The following is a 24,535-nucleotide window of genomic DNA, read 5'->3' on the forward strand; positions in this document are numbered from 1 at the left end:
GGGGGGCCGGCGCCCGGGCAGGGGGGTGTGTGTGGGGGATGCTGCCGGGGCTGTGTGTGTGTGGGGCTGGGGTGGTGCCAGGAGCCAAAGCTGGCAGGGATGCAGGGGGGTACCTTGGGTAGCTCTGCAGCTGCTGATGCTGGGCGCCCCCCAGGCAGAGGAGTTGAAGGTCTAGGGCTTCTGGGGAGCTGGTGGGAAGTGACAGCAGTTGTGCACAGCAGGGATATCCGGGCAAGGACCTGGTGGGGATCAGAGACCTGTGAGGATCTGGCATGGGGGAGGCACTTTGCAGGTGGCAGTGCCCAGGGCAGCCAAAATGTGAGGATGGGGCCTTGAAAAGGGCGAGGTGAGGGGCAGGGTGGTTGTGGCATCTCCATGTCAGTCAGGCGATTGGCAAGGTCCTGGGGACATGAAGCAGGAGGGATGGCAAAAGGTTCGTGCTCTACCTGGGGCTGCAGAAGGCTGGCCCAGCTTCAGGGGGAGAAGAACAGATGAGACAGAGGCAGGCCCAGCTGGAGACCCTACAGCAGGTCCAGGAGAAGGATCCTAGGGTGCTGTTTGGCTGTCTAGCCACAGGCTGGCTCACAGGGTGGGAGCTGCAGGAGAGGCATGGGCTGTAAGGAGACCAAGTGCCCTTCCTCTCATCACTGCCTGAGGGGACAGTGCCAGGTGTTCCCTATCCACTAACCCTGCCTGCCCTGTGGATTGTGGGCAGCCTGTGCATCCCCTCCGTGCCTCTGACAGCTCAGTGTCCTGCACATCCCTGGCACCTCATGCAGCACCCAGTGCAGCACATCCCCCCGTGCAGCATGTCCCGGGTGACACGTCCTGTCCCACTGCAGTCTGGTGTCCAGCTCAGGGTACAGCACACCCTGCACACCATGCCATGCTCTCCACAGGGCACGCTGTCCCTCGCTGCTGGCTGGGGCAGCACAGAGGCACAGCCAGGCCTGCAGCACCCCTGCAGCTCCCTGGGGTGGCTGCTATACATAGGTAGGCCAGCCCAGCCTCGGCGAGGCGCTGAACGGAGCAGGCTCACTCTTATCAAGCCCGCGTGTCATCAGAGGGTATTTTTGGGGACAGCAGCTGCAGGCATTTGTAACATTTGGTCCCTGCGCACTGACACCCCAGAGGGGAGCTGGGGGAAGCAGCAGGAGCTAGGTGCCGGCACTGAGACGCAGGGAGACGCGGCACAGCGAGGTACCTGAGAGGGGCAGGGGCTGGGCTGGGGGCTGCCTGGGGCAGGGGGGCCGGGGAAGGAGGGGTTGTAGGGTGCAATGGCGTGGCTGAGCCATCAGAGCCGTCCCTTTATGTCCGAAGGAGCTACTGTGGGGTGGCCCACGGGTAAGGGCCGTGTGGATGGAGAGGTGGCTCTGGATGGGTGCACTGTCCCAGGGGTAGGGCTCTGGGAGGAGAAGCTGGCCGCAGTCCCTGTGGCTCCTTGGGGACCAGCCCTCTCCTACCCTCTGGCTCATTCAATAAGTATTTTTGTTTCCCCTCCCCCTGCCTGAGCAAGTCACAGACGACCCTGCCCCTGTCCTGGCCATGGTGTGAGCAGAGGGTGAGGTGCACTAACCGGGGGGTGCCACAGAGCACCTTGCCCCACTCCTGCTCCTGATGGTGGGCACGGTTACCCACAAAGCCGGGATGGAGGCAGTGCCCTGCAAAAGCAGGACCCACCTCCCCGGCTTTCATTTATTCTGCCTGGGACTGATGATTTCCAGCTGTAGTTTTGAGTGCACAAGGGCTGGATCCTGCCTGTGGGACCACTCTCTGGAAGGGGCACCCTTTCCGGAGCCCCATTTTGTCCCAGGGCACTGCCCCGAGGGGTGGCACAGGGGGTCCCCTGCCCACCCAAGTCTGGGAGGAAGTCCCAGCCCGGGTCCAGCCGGGGCCTCGGGCCCGTGACAGCCCCGTGTCAGCACCTGCCCGCTGAGCCGGCCCAGATGCTGCAGGAATGCGGCTCTGCCACCACCCGATACTGCAGGAATGTGAATGCCCGGCGGGTGGGGAAGGGGCGGGCGGGGGCCCTTTCGCCTCTGCTGTCCCCCAGCCCCAGCACCCAGCAAGCAGCTGCCCATGCTCCCTGTCTAGACAGGGGTCCCCCATCTCTGGAACTGGAGTCCCCTCTGCAACCCTGGGATAAGCTCCAAGTGTCTCAGCCCCCCGGGGTGCAAAGAGCCACCTTTTGTCACCTCTCCTATTGCCTTGGGCTGGGAAATGCATGATTTGGGTGACTCGGGGGCAAATCCAGTGGGGCTGTGCTGCTCTGAATGAGGGTGATGCCCCTGAAGCAGGGCAGGGGGTCCATGATGGGGATTTGGCTCCAGGTGTGGGTCCCTCCTGGCTGGGGGCTCCACACTGGTCCATCTCTTTGGTGAAGCCCAAGCCTCCAGTCTGGTCTGTGTGTACATCCCCCCAGGCTGATGGTCCCCACTGCTGCTCCAGCCAGCTGCCTGCTGTGACCCTGGGGAGCTGGTGATGGAGGGGTTTGGGGGAGCCCCCAGGTTCCTGGCCTATCCACGCGCCTTCACGGTCCAAAGCGGCACCGATGCGGTCCTGAGCTGCCAGATTATGGGTGATCCCCAGCCGAGCATCCTCTGGGAAAAGGACAAGAATGCCATCGAGCCCTCGGGCCGTTTCCACATGGAGTCCAAAGGGGACCTGTACAGCCTGCTGGTGTCCTGTGCCACCCCCAAGGACAGTGGACTCTACGTCTGCAGGGCCAAGAATAGCGTTGGCGAGACTTACGCTGCCACCATGCTCAGGGTGGAGCCAGCGGAGCGGCGAGAGGAGGAGGGATGCTCAGGCAGCGTCGCGCCTGCCTTCCTCATTGCCCCCTCGTCCCTGCGGGTGTGCCGGGGGGAGGACGTGATGTTCACCTGCAGGGTGTCTGGGCAGCCCTGCCCTGTGCTGGAGTGGGAGAAGGATGGGCACAAGCTCTCCGAACTCTTTGAGAGCAGCCACTTTGCAGTGGGGCAGAAACCAGAGGACTGGCACTTCCTGAAGCTGTTCAGTGCCCGGCCCCAGGATGGAGGAGTGTACGTCTGCCGGGCACGCAGCGGCTCCCAGGAGGCCCTGGCTGCTGCTGTGCTCCTGGTTGAGCCCCGGGCGCTGCCGGACGGGCTCCCCAATGGCTGCCCCCCGGCCGATGGTGCCGAGGCGCTGGTGGAGCGGCAGCGGTGGCGGCGACATGCAGCGGGACGGCGCCTGGCAGCGGAGACCTGGGTGCCCAATGGAGTAGTGCCAGCCAGGGTGCCAGGGGCCAAGGCATTTGCCGTGAGCGCAGGGAAGCACGCCAAGTTTCGCTGTTACGTTACTGGCAAGCCCAAGCCAGAGATCATCTGGCAGAAAGATGGTGAGCCCCTCGCCCCCGGCCGCAGGCATCTCATCTACGAGGACCGGGAGGGCTATTTCATCCTCAAGGTGCTGTACTGCAAACCTCAGGACCAGGGGCTGTACATGTGCACCGCTTCCAACACTGCTGGCCAGACCCTGAGCGCAGTGCAGCTCCAGGTGAAAGGTAGGAACACGCCCAAGGAGTGCCAGAGGTGGCCGGGCCCTGGGGGCTCAGGGAAGTTTCTGGCAGGGGTGTGTCTGTGTGGGAGCCCAGCATCCCTGGGCTCTTCCTGCCCCGTGCAGCCAGGGTCACCCCAGGCTCCTCAGGACAGAGCTGTGGGCTTCTCCAGGAGCTGTGTCCTGCTCCATGTCTCTCTCCTTGCAAACAGAGGTGTGGCTTCTCGAGATGACTGCAGGTGTCCAGCCACAAACAGGGAAGAGGGAGAGTGCCTTGGTGACAAATTCCCCTGGAAGTGCTGAGTGATTTTGGCAGCCACCCCTGCAGGGCACGGCTCCAACATTCTGCGCTGGCAGCTGCCCAATTCCCCCCGAGCCATCCAGCCAGCTGGGGACAGCCCGTGGCTGGGGTTACCCAGAACTGGTGCAGCCCCTGCCTGCACCCCACTGCTCCCCTCCACTGAGATGCCTGCTACAGCATGCTGGCTTCCATGCTCCTGCATCCCCCAGAACTCCCTGCTGAGATACTGGAGGCATCCCTGTGTCTCCCCAGGCTGTGCCCTGGTCCTCCCTGCTCTGGGGGATGTCCTTGTCAGGGCAGTGTCTGTCTCTTGCAAGCCAAAGGAGAGGGCAAAGGAGGGACAAGGGTTTGCTGCTCTTTGTGAGCTGGGAGCACCTTGAGCGAAGGGCTGACAGTGGATGCTGTACACCACATGCCCTAAGCTCCTGTCTCTTCTGTGGCAGAGCACCAGCTGCGGTTCCAGGTGCAGCTGGCAGACGTGGAGGTCGCAGAGCGGGAGGACGCAGTGCTGGAGTGCCAGGTGCCCTTGGAGACCATCCCCACCTCCTGGTACCTGGAGGACAGGGAGCTGCAGCCCAGCCACAAGTACGTGATGGAGGAGCAGGGGGTGGTGCGGCGCCTGACCATCCGCGATGCCCGCATCGACGACGACGGCATCTACCTCTGCCAGATGAAGGACAAAGGACGCAGCATCGCCGAGGTCTCTGTCCGAGGTGGGGTCAGGCCTCCGGTAGCACAGCTTTGCCTTCCTATTCCCCTTGCCCGGGGAATCCACTGCCCCCTGCAGTCGCCTTCCCTCCATTTGGCTGGTGCCTGCTGCTGCCCCTCCTCCTCCTCCTCCTCCTCCTCCTCCTCCTCCTCCTCCTCCTCCTCCTCTCCCACCTCAAAGAGCCTATCCTGGTCCCCAGAATTCCTCCCTCATATATCTCTTCTCATAGGGGTGATTGCGAAGCGGCTGCCACGGAAGCTGGATGTGATGGAGGGGGAGAATGCAGTTTTCTGTGTGGAGACACGGGATGTGGTGGAGGGCAGCTGCTGGAGCCGGGACGGGCTGCAGCTGCGGGAGTCACCCCGTACCGTGCTCAAGAGCTTCGGCAGGACACACCTCCTGGTGCTGGTGCACGTCACCCGCCAGGACGCGGGCATCATCTCCTTCACTGTCGGGGAGTCGCAGACATCCTCTCAGCTCCGAGTCAAGTGTAAGCTCCAGCTTTGAAGGGGTCATGAGCCCTCTCTCCTGCCTGTTTGAGAGGGATGATGCAGAAGGGGGGATGGAATAGGCACCCAATATGCTGGGGGGGTGATGCTGCGATGTGTTTTCTGGGGAGGGGGCTTTGAGCAGGGGTCCAGGATCCCAGCTTTACAGGCACTCACAAACCCCTGTAGCCAGCTACATGAGAGCAAGACTGTCCTCTCCACCAGAGAGAGAATCCCCAAAGAAACAGGCTGTGTATCCCCACTTAGCCCTTCTGCCGTCCCACCTAGAGCCTCCCCAAGCAGGCAACCTGGGCTGTGACTTGCAGGTGTGAAGCACGACCCTCCGAGCGCACCTGTGGCAGCTGAGATAAGCGTGGTGGAGACTAACACGGCTCTGCTGACTTGGTGTCCCGCACCCGATTCCCACCTCCACCCCGCCAGCCACTACCTGCTGGAGCGCCGGGAGGTGGCGGGAGGGGAGTGGGTGCAGTGCCTTGCCACCGACCTGCCCAGCAGCGTGCGGGTGCTGGGCGACAGCGTGCCCCGCGAGGCCGACTACTGCTTCCGCATCTCTGCCGCCAACAAGCACGGCAGGAGCAGCCCCGTGGAGTTCCCGGGATCCGTGCATCTTGGTGAGGAGACAGGCAAAAGCTGGGATGTCGTGCCACAGTGTGCTGGTAGTCAGTGCCACTGGGGCTGAATACAACTGTGCTCCAGCCCCAGCAGCTCGTGTGGAGAGGGGTCTGCAGGACGCGTGGGTGAGGGATGGCGAGGATGCACAGTTCTCCCTGGAGCTGTCGGCTGCGGTTCATGGGTCCTGGTTCCTCAACGGTGCCAGGCTGCCTGAGGAGGACACGGGCGGCCGATGGAGTGTACAGCGCCATGGGATGGAGCACTCGCTGCTGATCCAAGGAGCACGGCTGGTTGACAGTGGGGCCCAGGTCACCTTTGTGTCTGGTGGTGTGAGGGACTCGGCTATCCTGCATGTGCAAGGTGATCAGGGCACTCATCCTGGGGTCCTACCAGGACCCCAGCAGCAGGGGCTGTCATGCTGGAGGATGCTTCTCACCGCTCCTCAATGTCTCTCAGCCCCACAGGTCCACATCGCCCCAGTGTCTGAGGCTGAACGGCTCCGAAAAGTGCCAGCAGGGATGCCTGTGCTGCTGGAATGCCAGGTGTCCACCCCAGATGCCCCTGTCTGCTGGCTGAAGGATGGCAAGGCTGTGCCCCTGGATGACGTTATGGCAGTGCAGGCAGAAGGCTGCGTGCGGAGGCTGCTGCTCCGCTCAGCGTGTCCCTCAGACACTGGGGTGTACACCTGTGACACCGGGGATGATGCCGTGAGCTTCGTGGTGACCGTGACCGGTGAGCTGGGGACCGTGTGTGGGAGCCTGGCCCTTACCTCCTGATAGCGCTCCTGCCCTGCTTCTTGCCCCATCATGTGGCTGACAGCTGCAGCCAGTCATGCTGAGGCCCACGTTATCCCCGGCAGAGATGCCAGTCAGGATCATCAGCTCCAACGAGGAAGCCCCCCACACCTACACGGCCGGACAGTGTGTGGAGCTGTGGTGCCAGCTGTCCCGCCCAGCAGCCCCCGTGCGCTGGTACAAGGATGGAGAGGAGGTGGAGGTGGGCCAGAGCCTGGTGCTGGAGCAGGAGGGGCCACGGTGCAAGCTTGTGCTGCCCTGCGCTCAGACACAAGACACAGGGGAGTTCGTCTGTGATGCTGGTGGGGACTCTGCCTTCTACACCATCACTGTGGCAGGTGAGTGTGATGCAGGAGGGCTGGTAGGGTCTCAGGGGGCTTTCTTTGCTGGTGCAGGATGCCACAACACATGTGCTGGTGTCAGTACTACTGTCACCCGCTGTGATGGGATACTTGTCAGACTTGATCTTGCCAGGTGCTCACCAGCAGTTTGGTTGGTTGCTCAGTTGGGGTCCTTGTGGGACTCAGGGGCCAGAGGGAACAGCTCACTCAGCCTGTCTGAAACACTAGAGCACACGAGAGCACCCAGCACCTGCACACCAGGGTGTTTGCCGGACTTCTGCCATGGCTAGTAACCAAGCCCTCCTCCAAGGTCCTAAAAATAGTGGGCCTGGCACCTGGCATGGGGTGACTCATGGTTGGTCATTGCTCTGATGGACAGCGTTAATTGCTGACCTGAAAATGAGCAGTTGCCTGGAGACCGATGGCTGGGAGGTGTTTGCTGGATGGGAGCAGGGCTCAGCACCTGGGGCGGCTGCCCCGGCTGTGGAGCGGCTGCTGGCGTCACCGCCTGGCACAGGATAATGAAAGCTAAAAGCAAACTAAAGGCTTCCCCTTGCTGGCCCCAAAACCCACATCCCACAACCACAGGAAGGCAAGCAGGGGCAGAGCTCAAGCCCAGTTGAAAGGTGATGTGACCACAGTGGTAAAGCCTTGCTGTGATATTAACACACGGCAAAGGGCCAAAGTTGATGGCCAAGGACGTAGGAGTGAAGATAGGATGAGTGATAAGAGAAGCTGAAGAGTCAGTAGAGTGGTAACTGCTGGGAGGGTGAGGAAGGGAGGGGGTTCTAGTGAGATAAAGGTTAAATTGCCAGTGGGAAGGACAGGCAGCATGGGCTTTGGGAAGAGGCAGGAGTTGTGTGCTGTGTGGGAGTGTGGGGCATGGAGAGCTCTGCTTCCCTAGGCTGGGAGAGGGAACACCATCTGCTGAAGCTCAGCCTTTTGGCTGAGCAGCTTTGCATAACTTTGACAGAAGGGTCTTAGGGAGGTTGTCTTGGTTCAATCTGGATTTGGACATCAATGTCACTGCAGGGTTGGGGGTGGGTGCCTGGAGGCTCAGGCTGACACCTCTCTGGCACAAGTGCCAGGCTGGCTGCTGCAGTCAAGCACTGCTGTGGCACGCTTGGGTTTCCCTGAGGCATCTCAGCTATCAGGCTGTTATGGCATGTAGCCTGCCTGCCTCAAGTTCTGCCATCCCCAGCATCCTCTGGGTTTTCTGTCAGCTGTTGAGCACTGGAGCTCCCTCAGAACTAGCGAGAGGCTGAGGCCAGAGCGATGCTGCCCACTGCGGGCTGGCACATTATCCATCCCCTCACTTCAGCGCTGCTCAACATCTCCAGCTGCACTCCAGCAATGTAATTGCTTTTAGCAGGTCCTGGCAGGGAGGCGGCCGGCAGTGCTTTGATCAGGGGCTGGGCGGATGCAGGCTCAGCGTGCTGCAGGTTAATCGCTGCGAAGCGGCGCCGCACCGCTCCGCACTCTGCGGGGCAGCGCTGTGCTGCTGAGCCTGGGCAGCGCAGCTGGGAGCTGTCTGGGAAGCTTCCACCCGGACACCCAGCACGGAGCAGATGAGGGCTGTAGAGGGGCAGGTTGTGCTTGTCCACCATTGTGGCCCAGAGCTGGCTGTGCCTTGTGCCCGCATGGAGCCGTGGGCTCTGTGCGCACCAGAGTCGAGACCAGCTACGGCTGTCTGCAATGTGCAAGGCCAGGCAGGCAGTGCTGGCTCTAGATGGCATCCTGAACTTTCCCAGGAGAGAGGAGGGCTGGTCAGATAAAATTTGTGCTGGGAGCCCCTCTGTCTTTAGAGCTCTGACTCAATTCAGAGGGGCGGTGCGAGCAGTGGCACACATTTTATATAGCAAATTAATGGTGATTTTAGTGATTACTGCAATCTGGAATTGGGTCCTGGGTCCTGGTAAGCTGGAGGGATGGGGCTGCTGGCTGCAAGCAAACCACGTTCCTGTGCCACAGTATAAGCAAATGTCAAGGCTGAGCCAGGACAGAAGCACTGGCTGGCACTTGAATGGGGAGATAGGCAGAGGGGAGGGCAGCCCCTGGAAGAGCAGCTGCAGGGGCTGGTGCTGGCACCACAGACAGTGGTTATCAGTGCTGGGGCTTGCCTATATGCATCCTCCCTCCACAACCTTCAGCTCCACCACAGGGCAAAGCAGGGCAGGTACCGTGGGAGCAAGGGCACTGCAGCAATTTACAGCCAGTTCAAAGCTTGGTGCTCCTCCTGGTTGTAGTGTGTGAGGAGAAGAGGGAGACTTAGGCACGATGGTGCAGAAGCTTGTGCTATGTAGAATGTAGATGATTGGTGTCTTCCAGCCTTAAAGCCAACAAGTGGTGAAGCCATCACTCCACACAGGGCTGTGATGGCCACCATCACTAGCTCTGGTGCTTATGTCCTGGCTGAGCCCCACGTCTCTCCATGACAGAGGAGCCGGTGAGGATTGTCAGCTCCAACGAGGGGGCCTCCCACGCCTACATGGCCGGACAGCGTGTGGAGCTGTGGTGCCAGCTGTCCCGCCCGGCAGCCCCCGTGCACTGGTACAAGGATGGGGAGGAGGTGGAGGCAAGTGAGAGCCTGGTGCTGGAGCAGGAGGGGCTGCAGTGCCAGCTGGTGCTGCCCTGCACCCGGCCACAGGACACAGGGGAGTTCGTCTGTGATGCTGGTGGGGACTCTGTCTTCTACACAGTCACCGTGGCAGGTGGGTACAACAGACACCTACATCCCTCTGCCCCTTCTCCCTCTGCCCCAGCTCCTTGCTCACGCTGTGGCTTCAGCACCTCAGCTGCCTGTCATCTCCTTGAGAGCAGTTCCTTGCCCATGCCCCTGGGCTGGAAGGGGATGTGGGCAGGAGCATACAAGCTGGTCTGTCTCCTCCCAGAGCTCTGTGTCACACTGCCCCCCCTACACTCCAGAGCACAACCATCTGCCTGCCTCTGGGTGATGCCACCTCACACCCCAGCCCTGCTGTTCCCTCAGCTTGCAGCACTGCAGGGCTGGGATATCCATGGCCACAGCCGCCAGGGCAGGTAGGATGGGAGGCCAAGTGACACAAGGTCTTGGTCCTCTCAGCCCTGAGGGTCTGCCTCACCCCAGTGCTGGAGGCAGAGCAGCTCTGGGAGGTGTTAGCAGGGCGGCCCTTGGTGTTGGAGTGCCAGGTATCCCCTGCAGATGCCCCTGTCCACTGGCTGAAGGACAGGGAGGCTGTGGTCCCCATGCAGGTCCTGGCCATCTGCTCAGAGGGACATTCACAGATGCTGCACATTGCTGCAGCTGCACTGCCTGACTCAGGGGGTACCTGTGCCATGCTGGGGACAATGCTGCCAGCTTTGGGCTGACCGTGAGCTGTGAGCTGCCCAGGGGATTCCTGTCCTCACGTGAGACTCACTCAGGAGCACAGCTGAGCCCTGCCATGTCCCCAGCAGAGGTACCAGTGAGGATTGTCAGTTCCAACAAGGAGGCCTCTCACTCCTACATGGTCGGGCAGCGCGTGGAGCTGTGGTGCCAGCTGTCCCGCCCAGTGTCCCCGGTGCGCTGGTACAAGGATGGCAAAGAAGTGGAGGTGGGCGAGAGACTGGTGCTGGAGCAGGAAGGGCTGCAGTGCCGCCTGGTGCTGCCCTGTGCCCGGATACAAGACACAGGGGAGTTCCTCTGCAATGCCAGCGATGCATCTGTCTCCTACTCCATCTTGGTGGCAGGTTGGTGGCACAGCAGGGACATCCTGGAAAGGGTAGCACTGCCCCATCTCTGTGCTCTGGGGTCCCCAGCCCTGCTCCCTGCCCTCAGCATTGTGGAGGAGGGCATGCAGTTCCATCTCTGTGCCTGCTGCCCCTGCTCTGAGCAGTTCCATCCTCTTTGCCCTGGGGTGAGAGGATGTAGCATCCATACAGCCACGTGGGCACAGGGATACAGGTGACAGCAAATAGACACAGCAGAGCAGGAAGCAGAGCACTGAACAGGTCACACACTCTTCCTCTACACCCCCAACAGAGCCACCAGTGAGAATCCTGCAGCCTCCACAGCGCTCACTGGAGCTGCTGGTTCAGGCGCCGGGGTGTGTGGAACTGCGGTGCGAGCTCTCCGTGCCGGATGCTCCGGTGCACTGGTTCAAGGACGGCTTGGAGGTGGACGAGACTGACAACCTGCAGCTGCTGGTGGAAGGGGCCTGGCGCTGCCTCTTCATCCCCACGAGCAGTGCAGAGGATGCAGGCGAGTACATCTGCGAGACCAAGGACGAGGCCGTCTCCTTCGATGTCAAGGTGTCAGGTCAGTGCTGATGTGGTTCTGGCCACAGTGGGTGCCCATCCTCTGGGTCACCCAGCACAGGGGCTTACCTGGGGCTGGCAGCAGAGGGGTGCCCAAGGCTGTGCTGTCCCTGGGCTGCTCTGTATCACAGATATGCCATACCTGCAGAGCCCCCGGTGAGGATCCTGCAGCCCTGCAGACCTGTCCCTGTCATGACGGTGTCCCCGGGGGAGACAGTGACACTGTGCTGTGAGCTGTCCCGTGCAGATACACCCGTGTGCTGGGCAAAGGAGGGTGTCAGGCTCGAGGCTGGGGGTGGCCTGGTCCTGGAGGAGGAGGGTGTCCATCGCCGGCTGCTCATCCCCGCTGCCCAAGCTGAGCACTCTGGAAAATACACCTGTGACACCGCCAATGACACAGTGACTTTCACCATCCAAGTGTTGAGTGAGCATGAGGGTAGGGAAGAGCCTGGTGTGGGTGTTGGGTGCACAAACCCCAGAGACCTCAGCCCTATTGGTGCTGGATGCTGCAGATCCACTGATCAGGATCCTGGAGAAGGATGTCCTGCCTACCCACCGGCGTTGCCAGGCCATGGAGGACCTGGTGCTGGAGGTGCAGCTCTCACACACCCACGGGGAGGTGAAGTGGTACAAGGACGGGGAGAAGCTGCAGGACACGGGGCGTGTGCGGCTGGAGGAGGACGGGGTGCGCCGATCCCTCGTGATCCTGGGTGCTACGGGCAAGGATGCTGGGGAGTATCTCTGTGACACTGGTGATGACAGCATCGTCTTCTTCATCACTGTAGAAGGTGAGCAGGAGGTCCTGGTGGGGATGGTCGGGGGAACAGGAGTGAGGTGGGTCTGTGGCTGCTGGCAGGGTGGTGTGAGGCTGGGCTGGGTGGCAGTGAGCACAGGGAGGCTGGTGGGGGGCACATGGGGAGTGGGCTGCATCTGTATGGTGGCCCTGTGGAAACCCCTGCGCTGCTCAGCTGCAGCCAGAGGAGTCTGGACAGGGTGTGGCTATTGTGCCACCCAGCACAGGCTGCTGTTGGGCTGACAGCCCATCTCTCCAGCCCCAGAGCCACCGGTGACCATTGTGGGCAGCACGGGTGCCGTGGCACATCGCTGCCTGGTGGCTGGGGAAGACCTGGTGCTGGCTTGTGAGCTCTCTCGGCCCGACGCCGTGGTGCGCTGGCTCCGGAATGGCCAGGAGGTGCACCCAGGTGAGCGGGTGCAGCTGGAGGCCCGCGGGGTGCTGCGGCAGCTCACCATCACTGGGGCACAGCCCAGCGACGCGGGGTGCTACATCTGTGATGCTGCCAGCGACCGCATGGTGACAAACGTGGAGGTGTCGGGTGAGCTGGCTCAGAACCCAGGGACCCCCAGAATGGTGGGGTCGTGCCACAGACACAAGGGGAGGGGAAGCCTTTGTGACCCTGCTGATGCAGAGGCCGGGGTGGCAGCATGGCAGGGAAGGGTGGGAGCCCTGTCCCCAACCCTCCAGGAGCCGTTGGTTAGAAAGAGACACGTCAGGGTCGTGGCGAGACATGTCCCTGCTGCCTCCCCCAGCCAGGGGCTGTTTAAATTTAGCCTTGGCTGGCTCCCAGGCGCCTCTCCTCCTGCTTCAGCTGCCAAAGGCTGAGCTCAGCCTGGACCCTTATCAGCTGGAGATGGAGGGCTGTGCAGGGTGGGAGGGGGCCTGTTGCAGGCGGGTGTCCTGGCTTCCCAGAAAGGTGTTCTGGGTGGGCAGTACAATTAAATTAATGGTCTCAACATGGCAGCGGTGCTGCCTGTACAGGGAGTGCTGTGGGAGTGATGGGCTCTGCGGCTGTCCCTTCCCTGAGGGAACCCTGAGCTGCCAGACCTCTCTATCCTGCATGCCTGCCCCTTGGGACCCCTGTCTAGTCCCACTATGACCCCTAGCCAGCCCCATAGCCCTTCTGCCCCATGGTGACCCACTGAAGGATCACCTCTCCTCTTGAAGCATTGCTATCCCTGCACTGCCCCACACTGTGGGGACATCCCTGAACCCTGTCTTGTCCCCTGCACCCCTCAGCCCGGCCTGTGTGCATTGTCAACAAGGAGGAGGCGCAGAGCCCGCTGGAGGTGCAGGAGGGGGACAGTGTGACACTGGTGGCTCGGCTGTCCCTGGAGACAGCGGCAGTGCAGTGGCAGAAGGATGGACAGACGCTGTGCTCAGGTGGGCGGCTGCTGGTGTGCAGCGAGGGTCCCACACGCAGCCTCACCATCAAGCAAGCGGAACTGGGTGACGGTGGCATCTTCCTCTGCGACGCCGGTGATGATGAGGTGCATTTCACACTGCGTGTGAAAGGTGAGCCTGGAGGTGTCCCTCGCCCATGTCAGGGGCAGGTGCAGTCTCATCCTGCCTCACGCCGGGATGCTTGGCATCCCCATGCCATGCTGTGCCGCTGGCAGGGCCACAGCTGAGCGCAGTGCTCCTCCGGCAGAGGCACCCGTGCTGTTCGTGAACAAACGAGAGGAGCAGGAGAAGCTGCTGGTGCTGGAGGGCGGCAGTGCCGTGCTCTCTGCCGTCACCTCCACGGAGCGCTGCGATGTCACCTGGCTGGGCCCGCGGCAGGCGGCGGTGGCCGGGGAGCGCTGCGAGCTGCGCCGGGACGGCCGCGTGCACAGCCTCATCATCCTCAACGTGGCCATGGAGGACGCGGGCACCTACACCTGCCTCTCACCGCACGACCAGATGCAGTTCGACATGACCGTCCGAGGTGGGGGCAGGGGGGCAGTGGGGGTGCCCGGGGATCCCCCTGCGGTGCCAGCGGGTGCTGATCTGGGGGGTTTGACTGTGCAGAGCTGCGGGTGAAGTTCCTGCGCGGGCTGTCGGACGTGCGGGCGCGGCAGGGCGAGCGGGTGGTGCTGTGGTGCGAGCTCTGCAAGGCGCGGGGCGACGTGGTGTGGCGGAAGGACGGGCGGGTGCTGGCGCCTGGCCCCCGCCGGCAGATGACGGCGGAGGGACGGGAGCGGTCGCTGGTGCTGAGCCGCGTGGAGCCCGGGGATGCCGGCGAGTACTGCTGCGAGTCCAACGACGACCAGACCCTGGCGACGCTGACGGTGCAGGGTGAGCCCAAGGCATCCCCACCACCTGGGGGACGCCTATTCCATGGGGGTGGTGGGGATGCTGGCACAGCGATGTCAGGATTGCAGAAATGCTCAGCGTCTCCACATGACGGGGGGTCCCTTATGCTGTGCCCTGACAACCTGGCTGTAGTCCCCAGGGTGGTGGAGATCATCATGGAACTGCAGAACCTGACAGTGCTGGAGGGTGAGGATGCCACCTTCAAGTGTCTGGTATCCCCCGAAGATGTGGCTGTGACATGGCAGCTGAATGGCCAGCCCGTGGTCCCCAGTGAGCGTCTGCTGGTGACAAGGTGTGGACTGTGCCACAGCCTCACTCTCCGGCAGTGCCAGACAGGTGATGCAGGCACTGTGACAGCCAATGCCGAGGGGCTGGTGAGCACAGCTCGGCTGAGTGTGCAAGGTGAGGGGGAAGGACAAAGCTGGGGCTCAGCCCAGGACACAGCCCTGGGGCCGGCTGCTGACCCAGCACACGGGCCATGCAGAGGCACAGGTGCTGTTTGTGCGGAAGCTGCAGGATGTGGTGGCAGAGGAGCAGGGGGACGTGTGCCTGGAGGTGGAGGTGAGCCACGAGGCTGCCGAGGTGCAGTGGCTGAAGCAGGGCATCCTCCTTCAGCCGGGCAGCAAGTACCAGCTGCGGGAGTCGGGGTGCCGGCGCACCCTCACCATCTGCTGCCTCGGCCCTGCTGACCGCGGCACCTACCGCTGCGAGAGCCTGCATGACCGCACGCAGGCCAAGCTCCACGTGGAGCGTGAGTACCGGGATGGGGGTGGAAGGCGATGGGGACAGGGAGGGTACCCAACTGCTGCAATGGGAGCATGTGGGCAGAGCTGGTACTTGGCTGGAAGGGGTGCTCAGAGAGGTGGGTGCATGGGCAGGGGTGGGAGTCCTGTACAAACAACTGGATTTAGATGATCACTCCAGCAAGCACAGACTGGGAGCTGGGGTTCTGCAGTGGAGCAGACACCTACTCACAGACATGGGTCCCTCACAGCCCGGAAGGTGTCGATCCGGACACCGCTGACAGATGTGGAGACCTTTGAGAAGGAGACAGCCACCTTTCACCTGGAACTGTCTCACCCTGGCGTGACCGGGGTGTGGACACGGGACGGCATCCGGGTCAAGCCCAGTAGTACGTGCCAGATCAGTGCCACAGGCTGCGGGCACAGCCTGACGCTGGAGAGGCTCACACTGGAAGACTCAGGCACCGTCACCTTCACTGCTGACACTCTGCGCTGCAGTGCCCACCTGCGTGTGCGGGGTACGGTCCCTGGGGCAGGCTGGGGGTGGGTGGCACTGGCGCTGTCTGACCTGCTGCTGTTCTGCACTGGGACACACTGAGGCTGAGCTGGGCCACACTGGGCACATGCATTCCCCTGTCCTCAGCAGGGGTGATAGAGTGCTGGCAAGTGTTCCCCTGTCCTCAGGGAGGAGATGTGAACTGAGCAGTGGGGACACCCAGCCAGGGTCTGGGTCCAGAGCCAGCTGGAACACCACTGATGAGTGCTTGCCCATGGGTGGTGCCACTCTCACCCCATGCTGAAATGCTGCAGGCACAGCTACTCTTCCCTGCAGCCCCAAATCCATGCCTTGTCCAATCAAGCCTTCCTGTCCTGTGTCCTGACTCCTCAGAGCCTCCAGTCACCATGGTGAGGGTCCCACGAGACCTGGGGGTCCCAGAGACGGGGGTCGCCAGCTTTGAGTGTGAGCTGTCTCGCCCCAATGCAGAGGTGAAATGGTTCAAGGTGAGGGCTCACCCTTGTCCCCTCCACCAGCACCTGGCCATGTCCTCCTCCTTGTTTTGTCCCCTGGCCGCTGCCCTCCCTGCCAGGGCTGCAGGCAGAGAAGAGGGGCCAAAGCAGTGGGGTGCTGCCTGTTTGCTTCCGTGCAGGACGGGCAGGAGCTGCGGCCAGGGCCCAACTGCCGCATCCACTCGGCGGGACGGCGCCGCATCCTGCAGCTGAGCCGCTGCGAGCTGAGCGACGCCGGCAGCTACACCTGCGATGCAGGTGACTGCCAGGCCTCCGCCGTGCTGCACGTACAGGGTACGGTCACCCAGCTCCCAGCAGGGTGTACACCCCTAAACCCTGCGCTGCCTGCTCCCCCCATCCTTGGCTGCCCTGGCACCCTGTCCATTACTTGCAGAGCGCCAGGTCCACATTGTGCAGGAGCTGCAGGACGTCCAGGTCCGGGAAGGTGACAATGCAGTCTTCACCTGCGAGGTGTCACACGGGGATGTGAAGGGCGAGTGGTTTCGGGACGGGGAGAAGATCAAGCTCTCCAGCACACTGAAGATACGGCAAGAAGGTAGGGATGCAGGTGGCTCCACACCCGGTTTGGGGCTGGGATAGGGCAAATTCAAGCAAGGGGAGTTTGTGTAGACAAAGGGAGGTCCCTGTCCCCCTGCTTCCTATGGGTGTGCATTGCTGTTGCCTTGAGCCAGCCTCTCCCTCCCCAGGGACCCGGCATTTCCTGCTGTTCTGTGGTGTGCGCCCTGAGGACCAGGGACTCATCCGCTTCACAGCCAGGACAGTCACCTCGGAGGCCAGTCTGCAGGTGGAAGGTACCAGTGCAGGCTGCAAGGTCTGGCTGGGCTCCAGCACCAGGGCTGGGGTGTACCAGATCAGCTTGTGGTGTGCCCATGGAAGCCTGCTCACCCCATAGTGCTGACACCCTGTCCCCACCTCCAGCACTGCCAATCCGGATTGTGAAGCCACTGCGGGACAAGACAGTGCTGGCGAGGCACAAGGCGACACTGGAGTGCACCGTGTCCCACGCCCGGGGCCGCGTGCGCTGGCTCCGTGGGGACACCGAGATCTTTGCTGGTGACAAGTATGAGATCTGCAACCTGGACTGCTACCGCACACTCATCATTCACCACGTGGGCCCCGAGGACGAGGACTCGTACACCTGCGACGCCTTCGACGACCGCTCCACTGCCCGGCTCCTTGTGGAGGGTGAGTGGGCACCTAAGGGACACCCACTGACAGCTGCCAGTGCTGCTGTGCCTTACAGTAAAGGGACACCAGAACCCGTGTCCCTGTCCCCCATTGCTTGTGAGAGTCTGAGTGCTGGGCTGGAGGCAGCAGGTTGATACAGGGTCAGGGTTCTGATCCTCCTTGTCTGGGATACAACTTTTGGGTGGCACAGCTGCTCTGGCAATGCCCCAGCTCACTCTGACTCCCATTGTTCCCACAGGGAGCTAGAAGCCAGGATGCAGTTCTCAGGGCCTGCACGGACTGACAGATGCCACTGCTGAGAGATGGGGTCATGCTCCCCCTGGCATACACAGACACATGGACACCATCCCCAGCCTGCTTCAACCTCAGGGCTCTGCATTAAACAGCCTTTTTTTCTGACATGGCTTCCTCCACACCAGCAAGCTGGGGTCTCATTAAGAGAAAAGGTTGTGGCACCACTCTACATCCTGCTCAGCACCCCTGGAAGCCCGGCCCTCTGGGCCCCCTCACCCCTGCCCCCCGCTCCCCACAGTCCTTGGCTTTGCACGCCAGACTCCGAAAGGCTCTTTACTGTGTGGCCGAGGCCTCAACAGCGTTTGGCACATTTACAAAAGAGACTGAAAAGGGGTATGGCAGCACAATGCTGCGGGAAGGGGGTGCCTGGCAGAAACATGCAGTTCCTGGGGCAGCGGGGCCAGCTGGGCTGGGCTGGGGGGGCTCCCAAAGCCGAGGGCTCCCTGGTCCAGTCTCACCACCATCCTGCCTGCCTGGCCATGGGGAAATCCTGGCTCACTCCATAATAAGTTAATACAAATCACAGCAAGAGAAATATATACAAGGCGTGAGCCTCTGCCCGCAGCAGTGCTCTGGGCAGGGGCTCCTGCCCTGCCCTGCCCCAGGGTCCCCCGGCCACTATAAAAATCCAGTCGCCAGCAAAACAGCGACGGTCTCTGATGCTGCAGGGGTCCCTGCATCCCTGAGGCAGCCCAGCCTTTGCCCAAAGGCTGGAGCCAGTGTCCTGTCTCCCATCAAAACATTTTGTGGGGGATGCACCCTGCCAGCGCAGCTCCCGCTGGGCAGGCACCGATTGCCAGCATCACCTTGGGAACCACCTGGCCGTGGCAGTCTCTGCCCCAGGACCACCCCGGTCCAGCTTGGGAAAAAGGAGTGGCAAGCTGCTCTGAGGTGTAGGGAGGGTGGCTAGGGCAGGAGGATCTTCTGAGGAGGCAGATTTTGGGAAACACTGCCTGGGAGCTGCTCTTGGGGACAGGGTGGGACAGGGCTCACATGCTCAGGGGATTCCCTGCTGGGAAAAGGGCCATGGGACCTACTCTTTGAGGAAGGGACATAGGGGACAGGCACTTGGGGAGTTGCTGGGGGTGCAATGGGGTGGGGAGCTGCTCCTGGTAAGGGGAGGGACTCAAATATGGGGAAACGTTAAGATGCAGGATGAGCGTGCCCGGGCCATAGGGTAATGCACAGCAGTGGGGGCTCGGGGACCCACCACCCCAGCAGAGCCACTCGCACTGCACGTCCATGGGTTCTGGTCCTTGGGCTGAGTCCCTGCCAAAGGGCTTTCCCAGCACCTTTGGGCCCCACTGGCAGCTGGGGCTTCCCCAGACAAGTCCCATGTGTCTCCAAGAAGGGTTTCCATCTGCAGCCCCAAGCTGCATGTGGCCACTTGGGGCCGAGGACAAAGCCCTGCCTGTCTCAGGGGTTCTGTCAGAGCAGGCTGGGGTGCTGGTGTTGCTCGAGGTCACTGGGTTGGCTTATACCCTCACAGCAGGGCCAGAGCCCGAGGTGAGGGGCACAGTGGAGCTGCAGTCATAGTCCAGGTCCACCACGGCATGGGAGCTGGCAATGAGGCTGTTCAGAGACGGTCCTGTCTGCCGCTCTCGGAAACTCTGGATGTAGCTCTGTGAGAGAGGAACAGAAAGTGAGGGGGGCTCTGCTCCTGGACCACTCCACCCCATCCTAAATGCTGCTGAAGCCCCTCCCTGCCCCCCCCCTCAAAAACAGCCCAGTGAAATTCCCAGCACTCAGGCCCTCCACTAGCTGGCCACAGCAGGGAGCACAGTCTTATCCCTCCCCTGGGCATTTTGCACCTTGCCTACTGCTTATTTCTGCTATGCCAACAGTGCTCTTGGCCAGCAGTTTCCATTTGCTTGCAAAGGCTGAAATGCTCCATGGTAGGAATGGCCCATTCCAACCTGAGTTGCTCAATCCCTGGGACACCCCAATCCCCAGTCTCATCCCTCGAGAAGCTCAGATGTTGGCTGGTGCCTGGGCACCTCTCCATGCCCCAACCCCCAGTGTGGAGAAGGAATGAGTGTGGAGACTGGGGGAGATCTCTACCCTGGCTGCGGGACTCACGGGGGAGAGCACGTCCCCATCAAAGCGGCGCACAGGGTTGGGCTTGCGGCGGTAAGCAGGCTCGGGGGGGTGGGCCTTGTGCTGGTGGGGTGGGGGGTGGTGGGGTCTCCGCTTCTTCTTCTTCTCCTTTCGGTCCTCCCGCTGCTTGATGCGCATCAGCTGCACGCGGCGCTGCTGCCGGCTGATGATCACTGTGGAGCAAAGCGGCCTGTGAGCACTGGGGAGCACATCCAAACGATCCCCACAGCCAAACCAGCACCAGCTTTGTGCAACCAGGTCTCCCTTGGGTAGTGTGCCACCACAGAGTCCTGAACCCCGTATCTGATCTTGTGAACTGCATGCTGGAAACATCCACCCCAGTCCCCAGGTTCCCAGTTCCTACACTCCCCCTGTGCCATGCCCATCTGCCACACTCCCCACACACCTTCTGTATGGGAGTAGCCCTCAGCTGTGACCTTCCACTGGACCAGGACACCCAGTGTGGTGAGGAGCGGCCAGATGCCCAGGATGACCCAGCTGTACCAGCACACGGGGCGAGCAGGGGCCACCTTGATGCGCTCATAGATGTACTGCACCAGGAGGAAGAGCTCGATGAAGTAGTCGACAGTGACGGTCATGATGGCACTGCCGAAGACGGCGGTGGAGAGGGTGGTGAAGAAGCGCTGCCACTGCAGTGTGAGGACAGCAAAGAGCATGCCCACCCCCAAGAGCAGTGCGATGGGGATCCACACCGTTGGTGGGTGGTAGAATTGCTCCATCACCACCAGTGTGGCCACCGCCAGCAGCAGCCCCAGGAGCAGCCCCACCATGAAGAGGCCAACGCTGCGCACCAGCATGGTGACCAGCCCACACAAGACCCCAATGCCCAACCCAATGCCCACTGAGGCCTCCACGCTCAGCTGTGTGTCCAGCACCCGCTCCTTGTAGCACAGCATGAAGATGATGATAGAGCCGAACATCAGCCCCGTCAGGAACATGACAGCCTTGAAGCACCGGTAGCCTGTGGAGAGACCACCATAGTCAGGGAGGGGATGGCCAGCACCCCCCAGCTCCCCTCTGCCCTCCTCCCCACTTGCCCCACCAGCTGTTGGGCTGGCCTGGCTCACCGAAGAAGCAGTAGATGATGCCAAAAAGGCAGCACATGGCGCACACCACTGAGGGCACCACCTGGTAGCGACGCTCAATTTCCTGCTGGCAGCTGTGCCCCCACTCCTGGCCTGGCTCGTGCGGCAGCAGCTTGAACCGCAGTGTCTGCACAGTTGCAGTCATGGCTCTGGAGACTCCTGGGAGAGGCATCAGAATCTCCACTCCTGCCTCATAGCCCGCCAGCAGAACTGTGTCCCGGCACCCGCCCCACCTGGCGGGAGAGAGACAAGGAGAATGGAGGAACTGGTGGCACATGCCCGGCAGCCATCCCACCACTCACCACTGGCTACCAGAAATCCTGCTCTGTCCCCCCACTGTGTGGGTAGGAACAGAGGGAATGGGGGAACAGCCTCATCAGTGGGGGTGCAGACAGTCACCCAACCTGTGGCTGAAGGGATGTGCTGTCCCCAGAGAATCTGCCTGTGTCCCTGGGAGCTTCGTGTCGCTTAATAATTTGTCTGTGACTTCAATTTCCTGCCCATGCCTCTCCGGCACCCTTTCCCTGTTCGATTACCAGGAGACTTCCACAACTTGGTATTTTCTGCCTGTGAAGTAATTATGCTCAGTAATTAAGTCACCCCTCAGTCTTCTATTTTTATAGGCTAAACAGATTGAGCTCTTTAAGCTTGTACTCCAAGGCATTTTCTCCAATCCTCTAATCATATTTCTGGCTATTTTTCATCTCTTCTCCAGCTCCCACTGTCCTTGTAAAAACAAATTGGGCCTTCATGCTAGATCCAGCCCTCCCATGCCAATCCATGGGGCTGGAAAGGCACCAGCTGTAGCTGGCACTGCCCCTTACCCAGGGCTCACCCGTAACACTGTGGCTACGCCGGGATGCTGAGCAAACAGTTACCGGGCCCCCTGCAGCGCCTACACAGATGGAGGGGTCATAATCCCCTGCAAAGACTGATCCAGCTTCAGTTTAAACCTAATTACAGCGTCCGTCTGCCTGCTCCCACCTGGAGCCAGTTCCATCACCCCTTCACTCCCCTAGTCCCTTTATAGGCTCAGTTGGTTTAGAATGGGTTTATTGTCACAAATTGTCCCCAGGCCAACATCACTCCTTTCAAGTGCCAAGTTTATGCGGCCAGTTCAGGACAGCTCACAAAAACAGCACTCTGGGAAGGAGCTGGGAAGAGGGCAAAGGCTGTAGGCATGGCTTCCTGTTGCCCAGCATCTTGCTGCTGCCCAGACGGGCTCCACTGGCATCTCATCCCTTGCCGACAACCTCCTTCCTCCCTTTGGCTGGAGAAGGCAACACCAGCCCCGGCAAATCCCCGTGGGGAAGCCGAGCAGAGCCTAATCCCAAGGAAGCAGGCGGGCAGGGAGTGGGCAGCCAAGCGCCGGGCCCCTTGTCGAGCCCGCGGGGGGACGCTAAGCAGGATTGGACTTTACCCGCAGAGCCCAGACGCGACGCTCGGGCCCTCCTGGGGATGGGCGATAGTGTGAGGAGCGCGAGCAGGGCTCTGCCGGCCCGGGGGCCCGGGGATGCGGCATGGCAGGGCTGGCCGGCCGATGCGGGGATGGCACGGGCCGGCACGGGCTGCGGGGCCGGGCTGCGGGCAGCGGTGCGGGCGGCTCGCGGCGCCCATTGGCGCGGGCACTGTTGCTAGGGGAGCCCAGCGCCTGCTCATTGGCGCCGGGACTTACCCACCTGCTGCCGCCCGCCCCGGGCCCCCGAGCCCCCTCCCTTTCCCGCAGACCACGGCGCAGCGGGGGCCGGGAGCGGCGCCCGGGGCTCAGCCCCGCCGCGGCGCCCCCACCGCCGCCCCCCGGCCGGGCCCCGCTGCACCCGCCGGGCCCCGGGCCGGGCGCGGCGTTGCCGAGCGACGGCCGCAAAGGCCGCCGGGGCGCGGGGCCGCTCCGCCCCTCTCTTTGTTCGGGGCGGGGGTCCCGGGGGCGCTACGGCGGGTTCCCCGCGCGCCCATCCTGGGCTCCGCGCTCGCTCCGCCGGACGACGGAAGGATCGGGAACCGAGTGCCCCAGCCCTTCCCCCGAGGGGTCCGGCGCGTCACCCGCCGGCCGGATCCCCTCGTGCTGCCCCCCCTCTGCCGCTCCGCCCGCTCCCACCTGCGCTCCCGGCGCGGCAGCGGCGGCGGCCCCGCGGCGCCCGGCGCTCCCGGCGCTCCCGGCGCTCCCGGCCGCGGACCCCGCGCATGGTGGCGGCGCGGCCGCCGCGCGGTGCTGAGCGGACAGCTCCGCTGACGTCACCGCGCCGTCACCGCGCGCCGGCGGCGGGGCCTCGGTGGCCGGGGCGGGGCCTCTGCAGGGGGCGGGGCTGAGGTGGGGTAAATTGGGGGTGCACTGGGGTGCCCATTGGGGGTATATAGGAGTGCGCATTGGGGGTACACCGGGGTGCCCATTGGGGGTACACTGGGGTGCCATGGCCTGTGCCGGGGCCGCAGCCCAAGGCTGTGTGTGCAGTGTGGCACAGCACACCCTGCGCTGGGCCATGTGTGCCGTGCAGCTGCTGCGAGAGCTGCAAGCTCCTCGGCACAGTGTGCGGGGACAGAGCAGTACACGGTGCCGGGGTGTGGATGTGAGAGCTGCAGGATAATCTTGTGTCAGGTGGGACCTGATGGTGCACTGTGCCAGGGCCATGGGGACTGGAGTGCCTGCGTTCAAGAGGGCCAAACACACATGTCAGGAGCATCTAGAGCAGCTGCCCACCTGTCCCCCATGAGAGGATGGGAGATACGGCCATGGCAAGCAGGTGGGGGGACATGGTGCTCTGCAGAGGCAGAGCTCTCTGGAGCTGGCACCTCCTGGCTGTAGCGCCTAGGGACCCCCAGGAAATCCTGGCACACAGAAGACTGTTGGCAGCAGCTGCCGTTCCCTCTGGCAACCCCTTCTTAGCCCCTGCCAGCACTGGGGAGACAAAGGCGGGAGCTGCAGCTGGCAGGGGGCTGAGAAGGGGCTGCTGGAGGAACGGCACTGCTGCCTTCCCGCTGCTTCCCTACAGAATCTTCCAAGGCTGCTAGGCATGGGGGCCCTGGGCTCAGCCACTGCCAGGCAAGCCATGGGGAGGTGTGTGCTCTGCTCTCAGCTTCCCATGCATGTTTCCTGAGCTCAGACTCTGGAAACTTCTTTACTTTCTCTGATCAACACCTCTGTCTGAATATAAGTTTAGATCAACAGGGTCATTTCAGAATGAAACATCTCATCCCTCACATGAAATGATCTGGGTTTGTGTAAGGTGGCTAAAGTTAAATATTCCAACCCATAAAGGAAATCAAATACATCTATTTCTAATGCATTTTGCTATGTACAGAAAACAGGATACTTTGGGGGTTTTTTTATCATCACGGCTGTTTTTTGACCTCTGTGCATGGAAGATCTCTGTTCCTTTCTTAGCTCTGCATCTTTTTTTCCTTGTGGTATCTCCTCATCCCTTCGCATTCTCTCTGATTCTACTTTTTATATGTTCTTCATTAAACTGCCATCCACGTGACTGCTTTTGCCTATTGCTTGTCTTGGTCTATTCAAGAGTAAAAAGGCCTATGAAAAGCAGCCAGGCTTGGATGATGGTCTAGTATCTCAGGGGGGTGGGATGCTGCCAACTGCTTTCCGATGAAAACAGGCTGCTTTGTTTTAGAAAATGAAAGAGATCCTGGAGCTGAGTAGGCCCCCACATGCCCTCAGTGCCCTGCAGTGCTCCGTGGCTGCTGGTGCTCCCCGGGGCAAGTGGGCTGTGTTTCATGGGGAGAGTGGAATGGTCTGCCCGCCTAAAGTAAATCCAGAGGCGCTTGAGAGTCCCAACAGCTGCAAGGCTGTGGAAGTGAAGCCATGGGCTGGGAATGGGCAGAAAGGCCAGGTCCTCCTTCTTGCCCTTATTCAGCAATGCCTGGCACCGAGCAGCCATGTAGGGCTGCTTGCCTTGCAGCTTCTGGGTTGGATCATTCCTG

General features: G+C 61.9%; 2 protein-coding genes across 2 annotated transcripts; one reads left to right on the forward strand and one right to left on the reverse strand.

Annotated features, from left to right (window-relative positions):
- Positions 1–1,277: 1,277 nt before the first annotated feature.
- Positions 1,278–17,507, forward strand: OBSL1 (obscurin like cytoskeletal adaptor 1). Its single transcript, XM_058809730.1, is given in 25 exon segments — positions 1,278–1,397; positions 1,860–2,006; positions 2,449–3,523; positions 4,261–4,530; positions 4,756–5,016; positions 5,341–5,646; positions 5,732–6,007; positions 6,104–6,379; positions 6,507–6,779; positions 9,221–9,493; positions 9,889–10,083; positions 10,086–10,136; positions 10,215–10,490; positions 10,783–11,058; positions 11,206–11,481; positions 11,570–11,845; positions 14,281–14,550; positions 14,633–14,899; positions 15,143–15,409; positions 15,781–15,893; positions 16,040–16,193; positions 16,294–16,455; positions 16,607–16,711; positions 16,839–17,105; positions 17,347–17,507. Coding segments are annotated over 25 exon segments (6,240 nt in total). The 3' UTR covers positions 17,355–17,507.
- Positions 17,508–17,746: 239 nt separating this feature from the next.
- TMEM198 (transmembrane protein 198) lies at positions 17,747–22,784 on the reverse strand. Its single transcript, XM_058809320.1, has 5 exons — positions 22,701–22,784; positions 20,588–20,838; positions 19,906–20,481; positions 19,482–19,672; positions 17,747–19,024 (listed from the first exon to the last, which is right to left on the reverse strand). The coding sequence occupies exons 2-5, from the start codon at positions 20,775–20,777 to the stop codon at positions 18,878–18,880; spliced, it is 1,104 nt and encodes a 367-aa protein (XP_058665303.1). The 5' UTR covers positions 20,778–20,838; positions 22,701–22,784; the 3' UTR covers positions 17,747–18,877.
- Positions 22,785–24,535: the final 1,751 nt, after the last annotated feature.

The sequence above is a fragment of the Ammospiza caudacuta genome, chromosome 8, assembly GCF_027887145.1.
Source record: "Ammospiza caudacuta isolate bAmmCau1 chromosome 8, bAmmCau1.pri, whole genome shotgun sequence".
NCBI lineage: Eukaryota > Metazoa > Chordata > Aves > Passeriformes > Passerellidae > Ammospiza > Ammospiza caudacuta.

Excerpts from the sequence above, each read along its gene's own strand:
- TMEM198 (XM_058809320.1), bottom strand. The coding sequence starts at position 20,777 with ATGCCTCTCCCAGGAGTCTCCAGAGCCATGACTGCAACTGTGCAGACA. Across the intron at positions 20,482-20,587 it reads CATCATCTACTGCTTCTTCG|GCTACCGGTGCTTCAAGGCT; the intron begins GTGAGCCAGGCC and ends GTCTCTCCACAG. Across the intron at positions 19,673-19,905 it reads GGGCTACTCCCATACAGAAG|TGATCATCAGCCGGCAGCAG; the intron begins GTGTGTGGGGAG and ends TTTGCTCCACAG.